We start from the raw sequence: 26,946 nt of genomic DNA, 5'->3' as shown, positions 1-26,946 counted from the left end.
CTGGTATAGTTATAGGGGCACACATGCAGCTGGTATACTTATAAGGGCACACATGCAGCCGGTATAGTTATAAGGGCTGGTATAGTTATAGGGGCACATCTGCAGTTGGTATACTTATAAGGGCACACATGCAGCTGGTATAGTTATAGGGGCACACCTGCAGCTTTCATACTTATAGGGGTACACCTGCAGCTGGTATAATTATGGGGGCACACCTACAGCTGGTATAATTATGGGGGCACACCTGCAGCTGGTATAATTATGGGGGCACACCTGCAGCTGGTATAATTATGGGCGCACACCTGCAGCTGGTATAATTATGGGGGCACACCTGCAGCTGGTATAATTATGGGGGCACACCTGCAGCTTTTATACTTATAGGGGTACACCAGCAGCTGGTATAATTATGGGGGCACACATGCAGCTTTTATACTTATAGGGGTACACCAGCAGCTGGTATAATTATGGGGGCACACATGCAGCTGGCATAATTATGGGGGCACACATACAGCTGGTAAAGTTAGTTATATGTTATACCACCAGCATGAACCACACTGATGTTTTGAATAAAGCGCATGCGCAATCCTTGGAGGAAGAAGAAAAAAAAAAGAAATCACAGCAGTCCTGCCCATAACCAAGATGGCTTCCTGCCTATCGAGGCGTAATACTAAAAAAAAAGAGCACGTACAGAACGTCCGTTACGTCAGTGAAGTCGCACAGGCGTGGTACGGGCTCTCAGGAGGGTCAGTTCCCGGCTGTGACGTTGTGAAGCCGATCCGCTGTAATACAACATGCCGGATAAAGAAATCGCCTTTGTAAGTTTTCACAGACTTGTATAGCGAGGGGATGAGTGTACGGGGTGGGGGTGGTCTATGGAATGCTGGGTGCTGTAGTCCTTCCGGGTCTGTTGTGGAGGAGCTGATCTACAACGCTTTACCCTCTTATATAACTTCCCAGTATATGTTGTGTTTCCTGATCTCTGCTTGCTTTCAATGAATGAGAATATTTTGATTTGTTACTGTGTTCCTAAACCTGTGTCTTTCCAGCTATTGCAGAACTGCAACTCCCAGCATCGGCTGTCCGGGAATGCTGGGAGTTGTAGTTCTGCAACAGCTGGAGGCACCCTGGTTGGGAAACATTAGTCTAGATTGCCCTCTCTGAGCTAAACTGACTGATACATTGCAACGAACCCAAGGCTGTGCATATTAACATCATTACTATTCCATAAGCCGTGACTTGATTTAGGTAGACATTGTATATATATATATATATATATATATATATATATATATATATATATATTGTATATTTTTTATGAATGATCGGGTATGTTTTATTATTATATTTTTTTAATTTGCGGTATTCATGACATGTTACCTTTATTCTGCCCATCAGTACAATACCAAGGATATCAGCTATATATATATATATATATATATATATATATATATATATATATATATATATATATAACTACTTTTATACAATATTTTATTTAAATAAATAAAATCATAACTTTTTGGGACCAATAAAAAAATCTAATTTTCTGAAATACAAGCCTTCTCCCCACTCATAAAAATAAAAAGATAAAAAAAAATTATGCCTCTCGATTTGTGTAATTTTCTTCTTTTTTTTTTTTATTTATATTTTTTTTATTTTTTGAAAATATTTTATAAAATTTTTTTTGAGAGAGGGCTTGTGTTTCGGAAAGTTATATTTTTTATTGGTCCCATTTTTAGGGTAGATAAGGGTGTATTACTACTTTAAGGGTACGTTCACACGTACGCAGCTATGATGCGCAGGATTTGATGCTGCAGATTTCAGTGTAGACTAAATGACTGAGCACAGCTTCTTATCTGTAGTTACGAATTCTGTGCGTCAAATCTGCGCATAAAAAAAAGTATATAAATGTAGTAATACACCATATCCTCCCTGAAATTACGACTTGTCCCACAGAACACACAAATTATAAAAAAAAAAAAAAAAAAATTTATTTTTTATTTTAGTTGTGTAATAAAATACTGTAAAAAAAAAACATAGTAAAACATCGTACTTATGGGCTGAATAAAGGTGATGCCATAAGTGCCGCAAAGCGAATGCCATAATGCCCAAAAAATTTAAGAAAATATATACTGTACATTAAAAAAATACAAATAAAATAGTGTATAAAGGTAGTAATACACCATATCCTCCCTGAAATTGGGCCTATAAAAAATTACAACTTGTCCCACAGAACACACAAATAAAAAAAAAAAAGTTTAAATTTTTTTTTTACATTTTAGTACTTTAATAAAATACTGTAAAAACGTAGTAAAACATCGTACTTATGGGCAGAATAAAGGTAACGTGCTGTAAATACCGCAAAGCGAATGTCATAAGAACAGAACTAAAAAAAAAAAAAAAGGGTAAAGCATAAAAACAATATAAAGTTGGCATCGCTGGTATTGTACTGTCGAACAGAATAAGGAATAACGTGATTAGAGATGAGCGAACTTACAGTAAATTCGATTCGTCACGAACTTCTCGGCTCAGCGGTTGCTGACTTTTCCTGCATAAATTAGTTCAGCTTTCCGATGCTCCGGTGGGCTGGAAAAGGTGGATACAGTCCTAGGAGACTCTTTCCTAGGAATGTATCCACCTTTTCCAGCCCACGGGAGCACCGGAAAGCTGAACTAATTTATGCAGGATAAGTCATCAACTGCCGAGCCGAGAAGTTCGTGACGAATCGAATTTACTGTAAGTTCGCTCATCTCTAAACGTGTCGTAAATACTGCAAAGGGGATGCTTTAAAAGCAGGAAAAAAAAAATTATCCCAAAAATGTGCGGAAAACTTTTTATACAATAAAAAAAACGTTATTTTTTTCCCTTAAAAATAATTTTTCATGTTTTTATGCGGTATTTGGGGCTGTTTTTTATGGGCTGAGTAGACGTTTGTTTTAGCTTGTTTCCTCACACAAACATGCAGGAACGCTGGATTATAGGAATAGGTTTATTGTATGTATGTAGAGCTATCTTATATCACTAAGGGGTTAACCCAGTGTTTCCTGCCTAGTAGGACTCCAGCTGCTGCAAAAACAACAACTCCCAGCATGCCCGGACAGCCATCGGCTGTCCGGGCATGCTGGGAGTTGTAGTTTTGTAACAGCTGAAGGCACTCTGGTTGGGAAACCATATGCAAGTCTGTGCGTTCCGTAGACCCTCGCGGTCAGCGATCCTACTGACATACCCCGGAGCCATAGTGGATGTCCTCAGAGGAGTTGTCTTTGGTAGCCATATTAGCCTGTTTCAGTGTGTAAAGTATTTAAACACCTCCTCTCCCCCCAGCTCTATGTGTATACTGCTGCTGCTCTCTCTATGGGATCAAAATATATAGTAGTTATACATTTCTCCTCCCCCCAGCTCTTCTGTATACTGCTATCTTTATGGGATTAGGATATATAGTATTTATACACCTCCCCTCCAGTTCTATCTGTATACTGCTTCTATCTCTATGGGATCAGGATATATAGTAGTTATACACCTCCCCTCCGGCTCTATCTGTATACTGCTGCTATCTCTATGGGATCAGGATATATAGTAGTTATACACCTCCCCTCCAGTTCTATCTGTATACTGCTGCTATCTCTATGGGATCAGGATATATAGTAGTTATACACCTCCCCTCCAGTTCTATCTGTATACTGCTGCTATTTCTATGGGATCAGGATATATAGTAGTTATACACCTCCCCTCCAGCTCTATCTGTATACTGCTGCTATCTCTATGGGATCAGGATATATAGTAGTTATACACCTCCCCTCCAGCTCTATTATATTAGCCTGTTTTTTTTATTGTACTTATTGGATTTCTTCCTCTTGGGATGAGTATAATGAATTGGATATACATATATACAGGGCTCAAGTCCTGCAGGGAACAGAGTTCCTGCACTTTTTTCACAGCAGGAACACCGTTCCATTAGCAGGAGTCCTGCAGGACCAGCCCTAAGTGGAAATCTTGGGTGAGTTCCTACACTTATGTGACTTGACCCCTGCATGTATGTGTGTGTGTATATATGTATATGTGTATATATGTATATATATATATATGATGTCACTATCTCTTTCTGTGCGCAGGAAGAAGATGACCTGCAGTTTGAGGAGGAGATCCTGCGGAATCCCTATTCTGTCAAGTGCTGGATGCGATATATAGAATCCAAGTCATCCGCATCGGCTCATACCCTAAACTTAATCTATGAGCGAGCACTCAAGGAGCTGCCGGGAAGGTGAGTGTAACTCGTAGTGGGTCTGGGTCTGCTGACGTTCCGGTCATTAGTGGCTCTGTATGACATGGCCTGATAAATGAGGGGCCGCCTCTGGGACCTTTATCTATCTCTATCATCCTGATCCTTGTTCACACGGCGGAATTTCCCAGCAGAATCCGGCAGGAAAAATTCTGCTTGAAAAATTCAGCTGCAGCAGAGTCCTATTGTTGTTAATGGGATTGTGCTGCACTGTTCTCACTGTCTGCAGAATGTCCCCTCAGAAATTTTCCGGACAGACATTGCACCATGTGAACATAGCCTTACAAAGACATGACACTGTTTTGAGTTATTAATACCTTTTTTTCCCCTGTATGGAGCCTGGAAATCACCCCCATCGTGCCTCTTTATGGGACTTTCTCTCCTCTTTGCTAGTTTGTCCTACTGTCTCTCTATTAAAGGAGCACTCCGGGTCCCCCCCCCCCCTCCTCTCCTGTATTATGTACACTTTCCATCATACAGCACCATTTGTCCTGTGAACTACAGGATGAAATTATCACCTATAAGTTCACCAACCCCTCCCCCCAGGTCTATCTGTATACTGCTGCTACTATCTCTATTGGATCAGGATATATAGTAGAGCTGGAATGGAGGTGTATAACTAACATATATCCTGATCCCACAGAGAGAGCAGCAGCAGTATACTGATAGAGCTGGGGGGGAGGTGTATAACTACTATATATCCTGATCCCCAAGAAATAGCAGCAGTATACAGATAGAGCTGGAATGGAGGTGTACTATCTGTATACTGCTGCTATTTCTTGTGGATCAGGATATATAGTAGTTATACACTCCCCCCCCCCCCCAGCTCTATCTGTATACTGCTGCTGCTCTCTCTGTGAGATCAGGATATATGTTAGTTATAACTCCCCCCCCCCCTCCCCCCAGCTCTATCTGTATACTGCTGCTCTCTCTGTGGGATCAGGATATATGTTAGTTATACCCCCCCCCCCCCAGCTCTATCTGTATTCTACTGCTGCTATCTCTATGGGATCAGGAAATATCATAGTTATACACCTCCCCTCCAGTTCTATCTGTATACTGCTGCTGCTAATTCTATGGGATCATGGTATGTGACGGTTAAATTAGTTAACCCGATTTGTGGCAGGTCTATGTTACCCCTCGGTGCTGGCTGTGGCATTTGTGGCAGTCCCTTACTCAATTTCATTGTCCCATTGGATGTCCCCCTTTTTAGGTTTCCTTATGGTCAGGACACAGTTCTGACCAGTTGTTTTATCACATCTTCTCCCTCAAATAATAGTAATACACCTTCCATTTTTTATAAAGTTTTGACAGTTTTTTTTTTGTATTTTTTTTTGTTCTACTACAATTGTGTAAATCGTGGTAAAATGTTAAATTTTTAAGCAATTTTGGAAAATTGTACCAAATTGCAGTAAGTATTAAGGGAGAATTATCAGAACATATGCAGAGGAAAAGTTGACCAGTTGCCCATAGCAACCAATCAGATCGCTTCTTTCACTTTTAAAAAGACCTCTGAAAAATGAAATAATCAATGTGATTGGTTGCTATGTCTATTTGTTTTCCCCCTCTGCACAGGTCTTGATGAATCTCCCCCCTAAATGTGTGAACAGAGCCTATGTAAATAAAACGTCTAAAATGTCGGTCAAATCACTTTCACCTCATGGCAATATTTCTCTATAAAACACACTTTACAAGAAATTATGAAGGAGATTTATCAAAACCTGTGCTGAGGAAAAGTTGCTGAGTTGCCCATAGCAACCAATCAGATCGCTTCTTTCATTTTTCACAGGCCTTTTCACAAATGAAAGCAGTGAGCTGATTGGTTGCTAAGGGCAACTCAGTGACTTTTCCTCTGGACAAGGTTTTCATAAATCTGCCTAAATGTGAACTGAACACAACACAACCCATTTAGGCTGGGTTCACACCACGTTGTTGCAATATCGTTCCGGGATCAGGTTTTAGATGAAAAATTGATTCATCAAAACTGTATCAAAATGTGTGTACAAATTTTAACTTGTATACGGTTAAAAAACTTATATGGTTTGAAATGTGATGTCCGGTTGTATCTGTTCTTTTCACTTTTCACTCCATTATGAATAAAGTTTCACTTGTTAGATTGAAATTCCAAGAAAAAAAACTGCAAAGTCAAAAACCGGATGGAACTGTACGCACATACGGTTCTCTACGGTTCCCATTGACTCCCATGTTAAAAAAAAAAAAAATGTATACGGTTTTTCCCCCGGACCAAAAACAGTGGTAGACTACGGTTTTGGGTACGGTAAAAAAAAATGGACAAAACCGTACAAGACGCAAAACGGACACAACCGGATGCATTGTTTGGCATGCGGTTTTCAATGGAGAGTCAATGCGTACGGTTTTCACATGGAAAACGTATACAGGAACTGTATTGCAAAAACTTGGTGTGAATGCAGCCTTATGAGTCTATAGTCAGTTTATCTGGCTGAACACCAGCAGCCCAGTTAGATGACCAGGTACAGTGTTGAGACTTCATTCCCTCTCTGCAAAGCCAGATTATTTGTTGAATAGTTGAAATTGCAATCAGTATGGCTGAAAACTCATGCATGCCACCAGGGCTGTGGAGTCTGTAGATAAATGTTCCGACTCCGCAGTTTATTGTACTTCCGACTCTTCGACTCCTCTGTATTAATATGCGAATGTATTTATAAACACTTACAGTGGAATCCAAGAAGCTGTTCCACCAAGTTCTTCTAAGCTCTTCTAGCAGAGAGAGGTAGTTGGGCAGAAGCTGCTGCCTTCTTTTTGTGTGCTGATCTGCTGCTGAAGATAGTGGGAGGATCCAGGAAGGGGGCATTAATTATAAAACATGATTTCCCTAGTAGAATCCCATAGTCATGTTTAAAGTTTAAGCTAACAATCGGAGTCTACAAGTTTTTATAGCCTTAGCTGAATGACAGCAGTTTTTCCAATGGTTTACAGCTTCAGTTTTGAACTATTGACCCTCCATTCCCTTCACTTATACAAGTGTCTCTAGTCCTGCAAAAAACATATTTCCTTAATCTCTTATCAGTAAGAGGCTAGGTTACCCATGGGTTCCCTGTAACAGCAGGACACAACACTATGGAAAGTATAAGTATTGCCGCTCCTAATTGTGCGTTGCGTGCCATATAGTGAAGCACATGAAAAGCATGCTACTTAACGTGTTCGTTGTGCGGTTACGTGAGGCACTGCATGTATTGGTCTTTATTCTTACAGTAGAGAAGTCATTAATTACAACTTTTTGTGAATTTGGACATTCCAATCTAAATTTAGTTGGAGTCGGTGCATTGTTTGCCGACTCCAGGTACCCAAAATTTCGTCCGACTCCCTGACTCCACAGCAGTGCATGCCACATCAGTTAAAACAGGTAGGCACAAGAACTGCTACATTAGTCTCTAATAATAGCCAATACTGCTCTATATAAGCAATAAAAATAATAAAGAAATCACGGCACGCCTCTGTTAGGTGAGATCTGAGAGGACATCTTGTCTGCAGTGTCTGTACTAGTCACACACCTCACTGGTTCCGGCTGCCGCTAGCTCCTCTGCAGCTCGGATTGGCTTCGGTGTGGAAACGTGAGCCTGTCCCAAGCTCACCAGGGAGGAGCTGTATAGAGTGCACTGTTCAGCTGTATACTTCTGGGGGACTCTATAAATCACCGTTCCTGTTGTGTCTTGTAGCTACAAGTTGTGGTATGCCTATCTAAAGCAGCGGAGGAAGCAGGTGAAGAGGAAATGCATCACTAATCCGGCTTTCGAGGAGGTGAATAATTGCCATGAGCGAGCTCTGGTCTTCATGCACAAGGTAAAGACAATGGGGGTACAGTCAAAACTCTACATGTCAAAAAATGTCACGTTTCGCGCTAGCGAAACGTGGCATTTTTGATGTGTAGAGTTTTGAATATGCCCGCCCAACGTATTGGCTCTGTGTTTGTCATTATGCCTCCATGCTTCTCCTTTCTGTACTCAACACTGATCTTTTTGATGATGTCTCCTCAGATGCCCCGCATTTGGCTGGATTATTGCCAGTTCCTCGTGGACCAGTGTAGAATCACCCGCAGTAGGCGAACATTTGACCGGGCACTTCGTGCTCTTCCCATCACCCAGCACCATCGCATCTGGCCCCTTTACTTACGCTTTGTCCGTGCACACCCCCTGCCAGAGACTGCCGTCAGGGTTTACAGGAGGTACTTAAAGGTAGGTCTGTCATATGTTAGCAGGTCATTTTTCTATGCAGACAGAATCATTTTTCACTTAAAGGGGCACTTAAAGGGAAAATTATTTTATTTATTCATTTATTTATTTTTAAATCAACTGGTGCCAGAAAGTTAAACAGATTTGTAAATGACTTCTATTAAAAAAATCTTAATCCTTCCAGTACTTTTTAGGGGCTGTATACTACAGAGGAAATGCTTTTCTTCTTGGATTTCTCTTCTGTCATGACCACAGTGACCTCTGCTGTCCATTTTAGGAACTCAAGAAGGGGAGAAAAGGGGAGAGGGCTGTGCCTCGTGTATTACCTAGGGTATCTGTGTCCCAATCAGGGACTAGGGGAGCTGCGAATCTATGATCTGCGAACAGCGCCTAGACAAGGTTCTGTTTTTTTTCTCTCTTCATTTCTTCATTTTAGGAACTGTCCAGAGCAGGAGAAAATCCCCATAGCAAACATATTCTGCTGTGGACAGTTCCTAAAATGGACAGCAGAGGTCAGCAGAGAGCACTGTGGGCGTGACAGAAGAGAAATCCAAAAAGAAAAAGCATTTCCTCTGTAGTATACAGCCCCTAAAAAGTACTGGAAGGATTAAGATTTTTTTAATAGAAGTAATTTACAAATCTGCTTAACTTTTCCATGGGAGTACCTTTAAAGAGTACCTGTCATGAGCTTGATACATTTTTAATCGTCCCAGTTCACTCCCCCCATCATGATAAACCACCCCCTGCCTTTATTTTTATTATTTCTTTTTTAGTTTTCTACCTTGATATTTTTCTGTATCTTCTGCTCAATCGTGACATCATCTTAAGCCCTGCTGGGAGAACTTCCTCCCTCACTCTGCTACACACAGCCAAGAGCAGTTTCAGTGTGTGATGGGCATTGATTGGCTTAATCCGCACACATCCCCCTCAGCTCTCCGCACTGAACTCTAAAGTGTGTCAGCTCTGCCCAGCAGCTATCATAAAGAGTAGAAATATTTAGTACGATATTCGGTGCTATGCACTGAACAAACCATGACTTTACAGCAGTGTTTCCCAACCAGGGTGCTAAACTACAACTCCCAGCATGCCCGGACAGCCGTTGGCTGTCCGGGCATGCTGGGAGTTGTAGTTTTGCAACAGCTGGAGGCACCCTGGTTGGGAAACACTGCTCTACAGTCTAGCTCTTTTCAAAGGCTGCGAACAGGACTGCAGGCAGTACTAGTAGGAGGATCCCTGTTGCCCAAACTGTGGCCGTTGGCTGTCCAGGCATGTTGGGAGTTGTAGTTTTGCAACATCTGGAGGGCCACAGTTTGGAGACCACTACTATATATCATCAGACGTATGAAACTTTAATCCTTAGTCATTTCATATAACATTTTTCTTTCGTTCGTGACAGCTATCGCCTGAGAACGCGGAGGAGTACATAGAGTATCTACGTTCTGTCGATAGATTGGATGAAGCGGCTTCCAGATTGGCAGCCATTGTAAACCAAGACGACTTTGTATCAAAGGAAGGAAAGTCGAATTATCAGGTGAGCGGGGACGACCTCTGTTCAGAAAGAAGCCGCTGGGTTAGCACACCCAAAGCCCCATCATAAAGCTGGCATCAGCAGTACCTTTTCTGTTTTTTTGCACCTCTGGGGTCTTCCTCAAACATCCGGAGTGAGACCCCTGTCTATATGATGTGTGTGTTGTTGTCTATAAAGCTGACTTATATTCTCTCCATTGCAGCTATGGCAAGAGCTGTGTACACTTCTGTGCCAGAACCCCAGTTCCATCCGCTCCCTTGACTCGGCAGCCATCATCCGAGGCGGCTTGACGCGCTTTACAGACCAAAGGGGCAAGTTGTGGTGTGCGCTCGCTGAATATCATACACGCAGTGGCCATTTTGAAAAGGTAATGTGCTGTTTGTTTCCTCTTTAAGACCTTCTTATCGGCCCCTTAGAAGAACAATAAGGGCCCGTTCACATTACGTATTTTCCAAACGGACTTCCATGCCACAATTCTGCTTGCAAAATACGGTGCAGCAGCCTCCCATTAGGGAAGATTTATCAAAAACCTGTGTAGAGGAAAAACGGAGCAGTTGCCCATAGCAACCAGTCAGAGCGCTTCTTTCATTTTTCACAGGTCTGTTTAAAAAGGAAAGAAGTGATCTGGTTGCTGTGGGCAACTGCACCACTTCTCTTCGCTGGTTTGGATAAATCTCTCCCATTGTTCACAATAGGATTGTACTTCGCCATTCACAGTACAGAATTTTCGCGGTTGAAGTTCCGGTACAATTCGCTCTGAAATGCAGTGTACTCTATTTCCTGGGGGCCTAGCACTGTAGGCTTGAAATTCCACACGGACTGCGTGGTGGCAGCGGATGTCCACATGGTCCTAGCTCTATCGGCTTGTTTGCCAGAGCCCCCTCCAGACAAAATTTCCGTAGAGTCTGTAGTGTGAAGGAGCCTTAAAGGGCGTACTCCGCCCCTAGACATCTTATCCTCAGCCTTTGGCTGTCCAGGCATGCTGGGAGTTGTAGTTTTGCAACACCTGGAGGCACCCTGGTTGGGAAACGCTGCTCTATCCAAAGGATAGGGGATAAGATCACTGGGGTCTGATGCTGCACCCGGCATTCGTTTACAGCTTCGGGTGCAGCGCCGGAGGCTCGTGACGTCATGACCACACCCCCTCAATGTAAGTCTATGGGAGGGGGTGTGACGGCCGTCACGCCCCCTCCCATGGACTTGCATTGAAGGGGTGTGGCCGTGGCATCACGAACGGGATGTGGCCGTGACGTCACGAGCCACCGCCCCGCATCTTCAGTCATCTGTGCACCAGATGTCTGGGGTGCCGCAGCCACGATCGCGGCGGTCCCCAGTGGAGGGACCCCCGCGATCAGACATCTTATCCCCTATCCTTTGGAAAGGGAATTGGATGTCGAGGGGCGGAGTACCCCTTTAAAAATGTAATGTGTTTGACAGTAATAATTGTCTAGCGCAGGCTCGAGATGTCTACGAGGAGGCCATCCAGACCGTCACCACTGTACGAGACTTCACTCAAGTGTTCGACAGCTACGCTCAGTTTGAAGAAAGTATCATTGCTGCCAAAATGGAAACAGCCAGTGAGCTGGGGAAAGAAGAGGAGGGTAAGAATCCACACTGCCCACTGATCTTCATGTGATGCTTGGGCTTCAGTGTCCTCATACATGTCCTTTTTATGTTGTCAGGTGACCTAGATCTGGAGCTGAGATTGGCTCGCTTTGAGCAGCTGATGGAGAGGAGACCCCTTTTACTCAATGGGGTGTTACTGCGACAGAACCCACACAATGTCCATGAGTGGCACAAAAGGGTGCAGCTGTATCAAGGCAAGCCGCGAGAGGTAAGTCTTTTATATGTTCATCCTGCTTCATGTACAAGACTTTTGTCTTTTTACCCTTTTTTTTTTTTTATGCCTTTTCTTTTTTCACTTTCACAGATTATTAACACATATACAGAGGCTGTGCAGACTGTGGTTCCTGCAAAGGCTACTGGGAAACCGCACTCCTTGTGGGTGGCGTTTGCCAAGTTCTATGAAGACAATGGACAGATAGAGGATGTAAGTTATTTGTGTCTAGACCAGCACTTCCCAACCGGGGTGCCTCCAGCTGTTGCAAAGCTACAACTCCCAGCATGCCCGGACAGCCTCCCTTGAGTAACATGGAGGAGAGAAAGACCATTTTCACTCATCAGACCCCCACAATCGTGCTGTAGGTAGTCCGATGAGTGTCCCCAAAGCCACACAGCTGCTTCAGATGCAGTGATCAGCATTGATCACAGCATCTAAAAGATTAAAGGGGTTATCCAGGAAAAAAACTTTTTTTTTTATTTATTTATCAACTGGCTCTAGAAAGTTAAACAGATTTGTAAATTACTTCTATAAAAAATCTTAATCCTTTCAGTATTTATGAGCTACTGAAGTTGAGTTGTTCTTTTCGGTCTAAGTGCTCTCTGATGACACGTGTCTTGGGAACTGTCCAGTTTAGAAGCAAATCCCATAGCAAACCTCTTCCCAAGACAAGCAGAGATGTCAGCAGAGAGCACTGTTGCCAGACAGAAAAGAACAAATCCACTTCAGCAGCTGATAATTATTGGAAGGATTAAGATTTTTTTATAGAAGTAATTTACAAATCTGTTTAACCTTCTGGGGCCAGTTGATATAACATTTATTTTTTATGAAAGACATCTGCCTAATTGTTGATGTCCACTGTTAGCAATGAAGCCCCAGCTGCTGACAGCAGCTGGTACTCACCATGTGTGACAGAATAACTCCTGCGCTTGCGTCATGAATTGTGAACACTCCAGGGTGCAAATGTACGCTCTGGTAAATTTCAGTCACAGGGGCCAGGGCATACATTTACACCATGTGTTTTCTAGGGGTTAACTATATCAGAGCCTTTAGTAGCAGGGGTGTATCGAACACATTCATGGCTACTGATTTTCCCTTTATTTTTTCCTAATCTTAGACGATTCAGGATTACAAAAAACATGCTTTGTTTTTTTTGCTTTCTCCCAAGTGCTTCACACTTCAAGAGGTTATGTGGGATATTGCCGCTCCACCGTGTTCACTTCAGTGGAGCTGAGCTGCAGTACTAGACATGGCGCTGTTTTGGGAAAAATGCAGCTAACCTGTGCATCCTTTGATGGAGCATCACATCCCCTTGTATGTGGAGAAAAGTAATCCTGTGCTGAACACTGACAACGTGCATTGCTGTTTATTCGTCTGCAGGCTCGGGCGATTCTGAAGAGGGCGACCCAGGTGCAGTACACACATGTGGATGACTTGGCCTCGGTTTGGTGCCAGTTTGGTGAGATGGAGCTGAGACATGAGAATTACGAGGAGGCGCTGACTATATTGAGGGTAGGGGTTGGTCGGAATTGTATACTGCAGCTGTGAATTATCCATTAAAGGGGTATTCAGGGCAAACATTTTTTATCCCCTATCCTCCGGGTTTCCAGGACAGGGGACGTGATGTCACACCACGCCCCCTCCATTCATGTCTAGACATGAATGGAGGGGGCGTGGCGTGACGTCATGTCCCCAGTCCCGGAAACCCCGTAGGTTTCCGAAACTGGAGATTCAGCACCCGCATAGAATGCTGGTGCTGCAGGGAGATCGCGGGGGGTCTCAGCAGCGGGCCCCCCCCCACCCGCAATCAGACATCTTATCCCCTATCCTCCGGGTTTCCGGGACTGGGGACGTGACGTCACGCCTTGCCCCCTCCATTCATGTCTATGGGAGGGGGCGTGACGGCCGTCACGCCCCCTCCCATAGACATGAATGGAGGGGGCATGGCGTGACGTCATGTCCCCAGTCCTGGAAACCCCGTAGGTTTCCGAAACTGGAGATTCAGCACCCGCATAGAATGCTGGTGCTGCAGGGAGATCGCGGGGGGTCTCAGCAGCGCCCCTGTCCCCCCCCCCCCCCCCCCCCCGCAATCAGACATCTTATCCCCTTTGGATAGGGGATAAAATGTTTTTGCCCGGAATACCCCTTTAAACTAAATTATAATAAAATGCTAATAATCCAATACTCTGTTACTTCTACTAAGCCCATAAAGGGGAGTTTGATCATTTTTATTTATAGAGAGGTTATTTTTGTACAGTGGCCATTTTTGCTGAAGTGCAGCCATATTGGTTATCGCTTTCTTAGTAGGCTTCTGTGTTATTGATTGGACATGCTGACAGTTTCTGCACACTTCTTGTTTGAGTATACTTAACTGAGTTATGGTTTCCTTTCAGAAAGCCACGGCGGTACCTGCCCGCAAGGCTGAATACTTTGATGCCTCAGAGCCAGTACAGAACCGACTGTACAAGTCCCTAAAAGTCTGGTCTATGCTGGCCGACCTGGAAGAGAGTCTGGGAACCTTCAAGGTACGACATCGCTCATCTGCCCAGGGTTCTTTTAGAATAATAATCATGGTTCAAGACAGAGGACCCCCTTCAGCCTGTTTGTGACCGCTATAGGTGGTAGGAAAGCTAAAGACAGCCGAATGGGCTATTTTCATGTGGTTTATGTAACTTCTCGTATAGAATAATGGAAGTTGCATAAACAGTATAGCAACTTCTTATAGAAACTGCATAGTTTAACCCCTTAACGACGCAGGACATAAATGTACGTCCTGGTGAGGTGGTACTTAAAGCACCAGGACATACATTTATGTCCTATACATAACCGCGAGCATCGGAGCGATGCTCGGGTCATGCGCGGCAGGTCCCAGCTGCTGATAGCAGCTAGGGACCCGTCGGTAATGGCCGACATACGTGATTGTGCGGATGTCCGCCATTAACCCCTCAGATGCCGTGATCAATACAGATCACGGCATCCGCAGAAGTGCGGCACTTAATGTGGACGATCGGATCACCCGCAGTGCTGCCGCGGCGATCCGATCATCTGTAATGGCGGACGGAGGTCCCCTCACCTGCCTCCGTCCGTCTCCCGGCGTCTTCTGCTCTGGTCTGAGATCAAGCAGACCAGAGCAGGAGATAGCCGATAACACTGATCAATGCTATGGCCTATACATAGCACTGAACAGTATTAGCAATCAACGGATTGCTATAGATAGTCCCCTATTGGGACTATTAAAGTGTAATAATAAAAGTTAAAAATAAAAGTAGAAAAAATGTGAAAAATCCCCTTCCCCAATAATAATGTAAATTGTCAGTTTTTCCCCCATTTTACCCCCAAAAAGTGTATTTGCTGGAGTTCTCCTTTAATGTCGATGCGCAATGTCGAGTCATGCAAACTGTGTAAACCACCTACAGCAGCAGGCCAAAGGAGGTCAGATTGCACCCATGATGTAGAGAAATATGCAAGCCTCACCTTAGGGACCTGCAACATGGATATGCCATAAAGGGGTAGTACCCTCATGCCTTAAAGACTATGGCAGAGTTTCCCATCCAGGGTTCATCCAGCTTTTGCAAAACTACAATTCCCAGCATGTCCAGACATGCTGGGAGTTGTAGTTTTGCAACAGCTGGAGGCACACTGGTTGGGAAACACTGGGCTGTGGACACCTTTTTTGCACGTGCAGGACCTTGTTTGAACATTCATAGTAAATAAGCACTTGACAGGTCAAGTGAAACTCCAATGAGCAGAAATTTACATCTCCCCTTTATAACAATTACTAAAGTTGAAAGGGCTGACCCCTGACCTTTTCATTAAGACACACAGATATATCGGTAATTGGTCAAATCCATACAGGTATTTGGGCCTGACATTGCAAAGTGTTATGGCCTTCATGCCTTGTCTTCTAATAAGGTTTCATTTACTTTCTATACCCACAGTCCACGAAGGCCGTGTACGATCGCATTATCGACCTCCGCATCGCCACCCCACAGATAATCATCAATTACGCCCTCTTCTTGGAAGAACACAACTACTTTGAAGAAAGTTTCAAGGTAAGTGGACCGCGTTGCCACCAATATGCTTGTACATTTTCACCTCTGACTATTATATAATATATTTTTTATTTATTTTTTTCTTTTAAACGGGAACTCTGGTAGTTAAAGGGGTACTCCACCCCTAGACATTTTATCCCCTATCCCCGCGGCGGGACCCCCGCCATCTCTACTGTGGCACCCCAGACATATGGTGCACGGAGTGAACTTCGCTCCGTGCCAGATGACTGGCGATGCGGGGCAGAGGCTAGTGACTTTATGATCACTCCCCACTCATGACGCCACGTCCCCTCAATGCAAGTCTATGGGAGGGGGCGTGATGGCCGTCACGCCCCCTACCATAGACTTGCACAGAGGGGGGCATGGCTGTGACATCACGAGCCTCTGGCGCTGCACCCGATGCTCTAAAGATGTCTAGGGGTGGAGTAGCCCTTTAACTGTTTATCCCCTAGTGTCTGATCATGGTGGGGGGAGGAGTCTGAAACAGACCCCCCCCCACCCCATGATCAGGCTGTATAGGGGATAAGCAGTGTATAGGGGATCAGGCACTGTGTTTAGGGGATACACAGGCACTGTGTATAGGGGAGCTCCCCTTTAACCATCCTGCTTGTCTCTTAACAGGCCTACGAGCGCGGCATCGCCCTGTTCCGGTGGCCCAACGTGTATGACATCTGGAGCACTTACCTGTCTAAGTTCATCGCTCGGTATGGCGGTAAGAAGCTGGAGAGAGCCCGGGACCTCTTTGAACAAGCCCTGGATGGTTGTCCTCGAAAGTTTGCAAAAAGTTCGTAAACAAAATCGAATTCTAATACTGAAGACGATCACTATTTTAGTCGCTGACCATTTTCTCTTTCTTATCTCTGTAGATATATTTCTACTGTATGCAAAACTGGAGGAAGAGCACGGTCTGGCCCGGCATGCCATGGCTTTGTATGAGCGAGCAACACAGGCGGTGGAACCGGCAGAGCAGTACGAGATGTTCAACATATACATCAAGAGGGCGGCTGAGATTTATGGCGTCACGCACACCCGCAGCATTTATGAGCGAGCCATTGAGGTACAGTCTTGTTTTCCTAGGATGCTTGAATGACATAAAAGCTAGTGATTGTGGTTGCCAGAAATCCAGTTGGACTCTTTGCATTAGTCTATGACAGTGTTTCCCAACCAGGGCGCATCCAACTGTTACAAAACTACAACCCCCAGCATGCCCGGACAGCCAAGGGCTGTCAGGGCATGCTGGGAGTTGTAGCTTTGCAACAGCTGAAGGCACCCTGGCTAGGAAACATAGTTTTCTATGTTTTATTTTTTTTAAAGCTGCCACTAGGTGTCTCCCTATTTGTCCAGAGCACATTTCCCCCATCTCTTGCACAGACTTTGGACTACTGCTGGCCTGGCAGAAGTCCAAAATCAGGAAATGCTGAGAAGGGGTGTGTGCAGCCTCAGCCAATCATAGCTCATCTCACACTGAACTGCTCTGGGCTGTGTGTAGCAGAGTGAGGGAGGAAGTTCTCCCCTGTATGGCTTCAGATGATGTCACGTCTGCTGGGGAACGCCCCTTCCCAGTCTGTGAATCTGACTGAGTAGAAAATACAGAGCAATATCAAGGTAGATATTGCAACGGCGCTCCTATTGGATGACGGGACAGCGTGCGCAGCGACGCAATGATGACGATGGAGAGCGCAGACGATGCAGGAGATCCCGATGCAGGAGATCCCGAAGAGGACGCGCCAGAGCCCCGACGACAGGTAAGTGATAGTCAGCGGACCACACGGGGCACCGTAAACGGCTATCCGGTGGCAGGTGAAGCAGTCTGCGCTGCCGGATAGCCGTTTATGCGATGGCCCCGACATACAAAAGCATCATATGTTGATGCTGCCTTCAACATGCGATGGCCTCTGAGAGACCATCGTATGTTGAAATGATCGTATGTCGGGGCCATTGTAGGTCGGGGATCACTGTACATGGTTCATTGGATGAATGTTCCGTGTATGGAGGTATTCTTAGCCTTGCACCTAGGCTAGGGCTTGTACAGCATTGTCCTGAGAATGCGCTTTGTTCCCTTGCACATAAGGCTAAGGTAATGCCATTATAAAAAAACACTTTTGTAATATATTGTTCATAGTAATCGTGTGGTTCTCTACCCAGATTTTGCCAGACGACCAGGCCCGGGAGATGTGTCTACGCTTTGCCGATATGGAGTGTAAACTAGGAGAGATTGACCGCGCCCGAGCTGTGTATTCCTACTGCTCTCAAATGTGTGATCCCCGGGTGAGTTCTTAAAGCTGTGTGCCTCCAGCTGTTTCAAAACTACAACTCCCAGCATGCCTGGACAGCCGAAGGCTGTCCAGGCATGCTGGGATTTGTAGTTTTGCAACAGCTGGGGAGACACTGTCTTAGGTCCCTTTCACACTACAGGAATCATCCTGCTTTTTTACATTTTACAATAACGGATGAAAAAAAACTGATGCAATAACTGGTAATAACGGATGATAACTTACATTTTTTTTCTTAAAACAACGAATGTTGTTCCTCCATTATCATCCGTTATTACCAGTAAGGCTGGGTTCACACCACGTTTTTGCAATACAGTTCCTGTATCAGGTTTTTGATTAAAAAAACGGATTCCTCAAAACCTGACTAAACTGTATCAAAACGTGTGTACAAATTTTTATCTGTATACGGTTTGAAAAATGATGTCTGGTTGCATCTGTTTTTTTTTAAAGAAAAAAAAGTATACGTTTTTAACTTTTCACTCCATTATGAATAAAGTTTCACTTGTTTGATTGAAATTCCAAGAAAAAAAACCTGTGCAAAGTCAAAAACCGTACGGTGAAAACTGGATGGAACCGTACGCACACACAGTTCTGTACAGTTCCCATTGACTCAAATGTAAAAAAAAAAAAAAAAAGTAAAAAACCGTATGGTTTGAAAAACGGAGACAACCATATACATTATGGTGCACACGGTTTTGAATGGGAAGTCTATGGGTGCGGTTTTCTGTACAGTTGCATACTTTCATTTATTTTTTTATGAAACCGTATAGCAAAATCGTGGTGTGAACCCACCCTTTTTTATTTTTTTTTTAACGCTTTTTCTGTAAAGCTGTACTGAGCATGCTCAGTACAAAAAAAAAACAGATCTTAAAAACCTGACTATAACTGATGATAACGGATGAGTTTTTTTGACATCCGTTTCCCATAGGCTTCAGTGTTAAATTTTTAATGTCCGTTTTTTTCACCATTTTTTATTTATTTTTGCCTGACCAAAAATTACTGCATGCACCATCTTTTGTGCCGGCAAAAATAACGGACATTATAAAAATAAAAACGGACATGCCTGATGCAAAAGGATGGACTTTTTGCCAGGAGTAATAACTGAGGTTTTTTTTTACTGGATGATACATGTAGTGTGAAAGGGGCCTTAGAAGGCTTTTGTTATTCCTGACTACTGTGAAGAAATATTATATTACATCTTGTGAAAAGGTCACCTTGACATGGTGTTAACCTGAATTTCAATACCGCAGTTGACATCAGGGTTTTGGCAGACCTGGAGAGACTTTGAGGTACGGCACGGCAACGAGGACACGCTGCGCGAGATGCTGCGGGTCAAGCGAAGTGTACAAGCCAAGTACAACACGCAGGGGACCTTCCTCGTGTCTCAGAGGCTGAGGGCCGAAGGAGTAGGCGCCAGTGAGGACAGCAAAGGTAATAGATATATATATATCTCTATCTATCTATATATCTCCTATCTATATCTCTATCTATCTATCTCGTATCTATATCTCTATCTCATATCTATGTCTCTATCTATATCTCTATCTATCTCTCATATCTATCTATCTCCTATCTATCTCTCATATCTATCTATATCTATATCTCTATCTATATATCTCCTATCTATATCTCTATCTATCTCATATCTATATCTCTCATATCTATCTATATCTATATCTCTATTTATCTCCTATCTATCTCTCATATCTATATCTCTATCTATCTCCTATCTATATCTATCTCTCATATCTATATCTATCTATCTCTCATATCTATATCTGTCTCCTATCTATCTATATCTCTATCTCCTATCTATATCTATCTCTCATATCTATATCTATCTATATCTCTCATATCTATATCTATATCTGTCTCCTATCTCCTATCTATCTATATCTATCTATCTCTCATATCTATATCTCTATCTCCTATCTATCTATATCTATCTATCTCTCATATCTATATCTCTATCTATCAAACTCAATGGGGGAGATTTATCAAAACCTGTGCAAAGGAAAAGTTGCCCAGTTGTCCATAGCAACCAATCAGCTCCCTTCTTTCACTTTTAACAAGGCCTCTGTAAAATGAAAGAAGCTATCTGATTGGTTGCTATGGGCAACTCAGCAACTTTTCCTTTGCACAGGTTTTGATAAATCTCCCCCTATGTGTGTACAAACCGCTAAAGATATTAACATGAAACTTGGCCACATGTTACTTATATGTCAACAACAAACATAGGATAGGTGATTTAACCCTTACTCACCCCCATTTGCCAGGGGCGGGGCTTATGTTTAAAGTCCTATACAAGTCAGTGGGAAATATATGTTACTGCATAACTTCCAAACAGCTGGAAATATTTCGATAATACTTGGTCACATGTTACTTATATGTCCACTTAAAATATAGGATAGTTAATTTAACCCTTAACTACCCCCATTTGTGAGCGTCGGGTTTTTTGTTTAAAGTCCCATGCAAATCAATGGTAAATGTATGTTCCCACATAACTTCTGTACGGCTGGAGATATTTCAATACCTGGTACACATATTACGGGTCGGGATATGAAGTCAAAAGCTTCCTCTGTTGATTTTTCTCCCCAACAAGGATTAGGAAGGAAAAACCGGGCAACTCCGGGTACTCAGCTAGTACTGTTATATTTTTCACCCTCCACTAACATGTAACCCAGTGTTTCCCAATCAGGGAACCTCCAGCTGTTGCAAAACTACAACTCCCAGCATGCCCGGACAGCCTTCGGCTGTCCGGGCATGCTGGGAGTTGTAGTTTTGCAACAGCTGGAGGTTCCCTGATTGGGAAACACTGATGTAACCTTTTTTTTTCCCTGCGTAGGTGAACATTGCCTGATCTGTAAATGTTCTCAAATCCTACTTGGCCCTTCAAAGGATCCATCTAGAATAAAACTAAGCATCTGCAGCTGCATTCCCCTCCAGTGTGAGGGAATATGTAGGATTCCTCATCACCTCCTTGTCTTGTCTTTATTAGAAGCAGTGGATGACATGCAGGCTCTGGAGCAGAGAGCAGCCGTGGTGGCCGCAGAGGCAGCGAAGGATAAACCTCAGATGAAGGAGAAGATCCTATTTGTCAGGTTGGTAGAGCCCAGACGCTGTATTCGCCTTTTACAGGTTCCATCATTTTTACCTCGCCTTCATATAAGGACATCATTTTTTTTTCTGCAGGTCCGACGCCTCCCGTACAGAACTAGCAGAACTGGCGCTTCAGAATAATCCAGACGAGATCAACATAGGAGATGAGGATTCAGAAGAGGACATGGAGCCCGATGGTAAGGGGGAAGTTTGATTAAAGGGGTTATCCAGGAATAGAAGAGAGAGCTAATTTCTTTAAAAAAAAAAAATGTCTGTCCCCAGGTTGTGTGTGGTATTGCAACTTAGCTCCAGTCACTTAAAGGGGTACTCTGGTGGAAAACTTTTTTTTTTTTTTTTAAATCAACTGGTGTTGGAAAGTTAAACAGATTTGTAAATTATTTCTATTAAAAAAAATCTTAATCCTTCCAGTACTTTTTAGCAGCTGTATGCTACAGAGGAAATTATTTTCTTTTTTGATTTTTTTTGTTTTGTTTTGTACACAGTGCTTTCTGCTGACACCTGATGCCCGTATTAGGAACTGTCCAGAGCAAGAGAAAATCCCCATAGAAAACCTATGCTGCTCTGGACAGTTCCTGACACGGACAGAGGTGTCAGCAGAGAGCACTATATACAAGACAAAAAAGAAATTCAAAAAGAAAAGAATTTCCTCTGTAGCATACAGCTGCTAAAAAGTACTGGAAAGGTAAAGATTTTTTTTAAATAGAAGTCATTTACAAATCTGTTTAACTTTCTGGCAGCAGTTGATTAAAAAAAAAAAATAAAAGAAAAAGTTTTCCACTGGAGTACCCCTTTAAATGGAACTGAGCTTCAATACCCCACCCAACCTGGGGAAAGATGTGGTACTGTTTTTGAAAGAAAACAGCTTTGTTTTTCTTATCCTGGATAACCCCCTTTAAGGGTTTCTATCATTTAAAAAAAAAGTGTTGCCCAGACATGTGCAAAGTTTTGATTGCACAGAGTCTCAGTGCAGAGACCCATTGCAATCGCTAGTTATACCAGGGGAGTGTGCGGCATCGTGTTTAAAGGGGTTGTCCAGGAATAGGGACCTAGAGCTAATTTCTTCCAAAAACAGCACCACCCCTTTTCTCTGGTTGTGTGCGGTATTGCAGCTCAGTTCTATTGAAGTGATGGGAGACAATTTGCAATACGACACACAACCTGAGGCCAGCGGTGGTGCTGTTTTTGGAAGACATTAGCTCTGGTTTTCTATTCCTGGACAACCCCTTTAACTCCCTGGCTGGCCACCATTAGATATAGATTTATATTCTCAACATACCGTATATACTCGAGTATAAGCCGACCCGAATATAAGCCGAGACCTCTAATTTCAACCCAAAAACCCAGGAAAAGTTATTGACTTGACTATAAGCCTAGGGTGGGAAATACATCATCACCGCCTGTTAATCCCTCCATCAGTGGTCTTCAACATCTGCGGACCTCCAGATGTTGCAAAACTACAACTCCAAGCATGCCCGGACAGCCGATGGCTGTCCGGGCATGCTGGGAGTTGCAGTTTTGAAACCTCTGGAGGTCCGCAGGTTGAAGACCACTGCGGCCTTCATTATCATCCAGACCCCCCTTTAGTTTTCTACTCACCTCCCCTCGGTGGGAAGGAAGGGTGAGCTGGTTCGGGCCATCTCTGCGGCAGGGACCATCCGGTGGAGAGGGTTAGTCGTTCCGGGCTGTCCATCTTCACCGGGATGCCCTCTTCTCCGCTCCGGGCCGGCCCCGGACTAGTGATGTTGCCTTGACGACGAAGCACAGGGACGTTCATGCGCAGGGACGTCACAAACCAGCTCACCCTTCCTTCCCACCGAGGGGAGGTGAGTAGAAAACTAGGGGGATCTGGATGATGACGAAGGCCGCAGTGGTCTACAACCTGCGGACCTCCAGATGTTTCAAAACTACAACTCCCAGCATGCCGATGGCTGTCCGGGCATGCTGGGAGCTGTAGTTTTGCAACATCTGGAGGTCCGCAGGTTGAAGACCACTGAGAAGGGATTGACAGGCGGAGAGTTCACTCGAGTATAAGCAGAGTGGGGCGTTTTCAGCTCGAAAAATCGTGCTGAAAAACTAGGCTTATACTCGAGTATATATGGTATGTTCCAGCATAATTTGGTACATGCTGCTTATGTCAACTAAAACTATAGTAGGGTTAAATGAACCCTAACCCCACAGTCTTATGCCAGGACGGGGTTTTATTAATTTTTTTTTGCCTATGGGACCTGCATTCCATCTCCTGATCGCTTTACTCTTGGGGGGCAGAGATTGCCCTGGACTTTTAAACATCCTGCCGACTGTCTGGTAGACAGGTGCAGAGAATAGTTGGGGTGCGTTCACACGGTCGCCTGTCCCCATTTTGTAGGCTGTAAACGGATTAAAAACCGGTTTAAAAAAAATCCCATTCATGTCAATGGGATTTTTGTACAATCCGTTTACATCAGTTTGCACCCGTCTGCACTCATTTCCTTTTTTTTTTTTTTGACAGCAGAAAAAACGGCACATGCAGTATTTTTTCTTCCGTCGAAAAAACGGATACAGTAAATTTAACATTGACGTCTATGGAAAACGGATGAGTCTTTGTCATCCGTTTGCATCCGTTTTTTCATCCGTTTTTTACTTCTGAGCATGCTCAGAACAAAATAAATTATATATTTTTTGGTTTATTAACTGAACAAGAACGGATACAAAAGGATAACATCTGTTTACGTCCGTTTTTATTTTTTTAAAGTCAATTTTGATTTTTGACCGGAGAAGAAGGGGTCGGGTCTAGACGGCCGTGTGAACGCAACCTTAGTGCGACGAATTGGATATGAGGACAGTTGTGTCGTTGTTGTTTCTGGGCAGCATGTTAAAAATATATATATATATTTTTTTTTTAAACCCCCCCCCCCCTCAAGCAAATTATTGTAGAATGGGGTTTCTTCAACTCAACTGCCGAGCCGAGAAGTTCGTGACGAATTGAATTTACTGTTAGTTCGCTCATCTCTAGTCGCCAGCATTTCTGCAGCAATTCTGTGTGTATAAATATGCCCTTAGAGCAGTGTTTCCAACCAGGGTGCCTCCCATGCCGGGAGTTGTTGTTTTGCCACAGCTGAAGGCACCCTGGTTCGAAAACAGTCTTTAAAAGGATTGGATAAAAACCAGTATTGGGTGTAGTAAATAGAGATGAGCGAACTTACAGTAAATTCGATTCGTCACAAACTGTTCGGCTCGGCAGTTGATGACTTTTCCTGCATAAATTAGTTCAGCTTTCCGGTGCTCCCGTGGGCTGGAAAAGGTGGATACAGTCCTAGGACTGTATCCACCTTTTCCAGCCCATGGGAGCACCGGAAAGCTGAACTAATTTATGCAGGAAAAGTCAGCAACCGCCGAGCTGTGAAGTTCGTGACTAATCGAATTTACTGTAAGTTCGTGACTAATCGAATTTACTGTAAGTTCGCTCATCTCTAGTAGTAAATGTAAAGTGCAGCCCGTTTTTAGCCATCTTTCTTGACTGATTTATAGCGGACAGCACACTTAAGCTATTTTGCAGGCTGTTACTCTTTTAGACCTTTTTCACACATAGATTTGGTCAGTATTTTAAAGGGGTATTCCAAGGAACTGAACTTATAAGATGACTATCCCCTATCTCAGTGTTTCCCAACCAGGGTGCCTCCAGCTGTTGCAAAACTACAACTCCCAGCATGGTCAGACAGCCGAAGGCTGTCTAGTCATGCAAGAGTTGTAGTTTTGCAACAGCTGGAGGCACCCTGGTTGGGAAACACCCGTGTATGCAGTGCACATTTAATTCAATGGGTGACCAAGTAAGGCTGGGTTCACACGTTTTGCAATACAGTTCCTGTATCAGGTTTTTGATGAAAAACTGATTCCTCAAAACCTGACTAAACTGTTTCAAATTTTAACCTGTATACGGTTTGAAAAAAATCATGTCCAGTTGCTTCTGTTTTTAAGAAAAAAAAACTTGTTTTTAACTTTTCACTCCATTATGAATAAAGTTTCACTTGTTTGATAGAAATTTCAAGGGGGGGGGGGGGGGAACTTTCGGTGTCAAAAACCAGATCGTGCAAACCGGATGGAACCGTACGCACATATGGTTCTCATTGATTCCCAAGTTGTTTTTTTTCCATGGAGAGTCAATGCATACGGTTCCCACATTGAAAACGTATACGGGAACTCTATTGCAGCCTAATCCATGATAGTAACTCTTTCATAATGATCTTAGGCTCTGTTCACATCTATGTCGTGTGTCTTCTATTTAAACCACATCATTGTACTGGATAGGTCACATGACCCATCCCACCAACAGACACCATTAGAAGTGTCCCCTTATTAGTTACACATTGCTATGATACTCACTATTAAGGAGATTTATCAAAACCTGTCCAGAGAAAGTTACCCAGTTGCCCATAGCAACCAATCAGATCGCTTCTTTCATTTTTAACAAGGCCTCTGCAAACTGAAAGAAGCGATCTGATTGGTTGCTATGGGCAACTGGGCAACTTTTCCTCTGGACAGATTTTGATAAATCTCCCCCTATGTGATCCCAGCCTTTGATATATCTGTACCACATGTTGCATCTGTCATGGTAGAATTATAATTTTATTCCATTTGTTTGACCCACAGAAGTGCAGCTGGAGCAGAAATCGGTTCCTTCTTCGGTATTCTCTGGTCTCGCCGATGACTGAACCCAATTCACACCATACAACCTTTCTTTCTTTCTTTCTCTCTTTGACCCAACACAATAAAAAAAACACAACACCACATTTTTTTTTTCATTCTCCTTGATTGTTTTTTTTTTTTTTATATACAAATAATTGCAAAATCATTTAATATAGATATTTATAATAAATCTGTATGTATATTATAAATACATGTGGCGGGGCAGCTTGTCCTCAGTTATGGAGTCCAGACTCGCTGAGACAGTGCCACCTACAATTCATCCATGTTATCTGCAGTATGTTTTATAAATAGTGTACGATGCGTCGCTTGAATTCTGTGGGGGTGTGACCTTAATCCTCAGGGGCAGGGCTTAGATGAACATGTAGATATTCCTCCCTCCCCCAAGGGGCCCCAAAATGCCTATTTTATTTAAACCCTTCAACCAATGTATATGTCAAAGCAAGTACAGGGAGCTCTTTAGGTTTTACATGTCTAAGCAGCAGAATAACATACCTGGCTTGAGACTATTTCTGTTTAAGTGATACAAGAACCTACCTGCTGTATTACAAAGTGTGCTTGTGCAGAACATGGTCGCCCACACTACAGTTCTTATACTGTCATAGTTTGTGCTGACCATAAAGGACATATTATAAAAGCTACAATTATATTGGATCAAATTAAACAATAGCAAGATGCTTTGGGCTGGTAGAAGAACCACAAGTCTCAGCATCCTCTACGAGTGGCAGGGTGCAACAATATATCTACCACTGTAGCAGAAGTCATAGCTTATACATACGGGAGAAGGGTTTCTTGAGATAACTTTAAAAAAGTTTTCTGCCGGAGTACCCCTTTATCAACTGGTACCAGAAAGTTAAACAGATTTGTAAATTACTTCTATTAAAACAAAAACTTAATTCTTCCAGTACATATTACCAGCTGTATACTACAGAGGAAATGCTTTTCTTTTTGGATTTCTCTTCT

At 43.3% G+C, this 26,946-nt stretch overlaps 1 protein-coding gene across 2 annotated transcripts; it reads left to right on the top strand.

Moving 5' to 3' along the window:
* The first annotated feature begins 683 nt into the window (after nt 1–683).
* XAB2 (XPA binding protein 2) lies at nt 684–26,918 on the top strand. Of its 2 annotated transcripts, XM_056570869.1 has the most exons (19): nt 684–815; nt 4,113–4,261; nt 7,978–8,101; nt 8,296–8,493; nt 9,887–10,021; nt 10,221–10,385; nt 11,475–11,619; nt 11,701–11,852; nt 11,949–12,068; nt 13,239–13,370; nt 14,252–14,383; nt 15,797–15,910; nt 16,532–16,694; nt 16,777–16,967; nt 18,056–18,178; nt 19,434–19,614; nt 21,182–21,284; nt 21,376–21,479; nt 25,930–26,918. In XM_056570869.1, exons 1-19 carry the CDS (start codon nt 792–794, stop codon nt 25,989–25,991), a joined length of 2,517 nt encoding a protein of 838 aa, XP_056426844.1. In that variant the 5' UTR covers nt 684–791; the 3' UTR covers nt 25,992–26,918. The 2 variants fall into 2 exon arrangements, with proteins under 2 accessions (XP_056426844.1, XP_056426845.1); XM_056570870.1 differs by lacking the exons at nt 684–815; nt 4,113–4,261 and adding an exon at nt 6,257–6,275.
* Nucleotides 26,919–26,946: the final 28 nt, after the last annotated feature.

Source organism: Hyla sarda, chromosome 4, assembly GCF_029499605.1.
Source record: "Hyla sarda isolate aHylSar1 chromosome 4, aHylSar1.hap1, whole genome shotgun sequence".
NCBI lineage: Eukaryota > Metazoa > Chordata > Amphibia > Anura > Hylidae > Hyla > Hyla sarda.
Note: the sequence above shows the minus strand (reverse complement) of the source record. Positions and strands in the feature narration are given on the sequence as shown.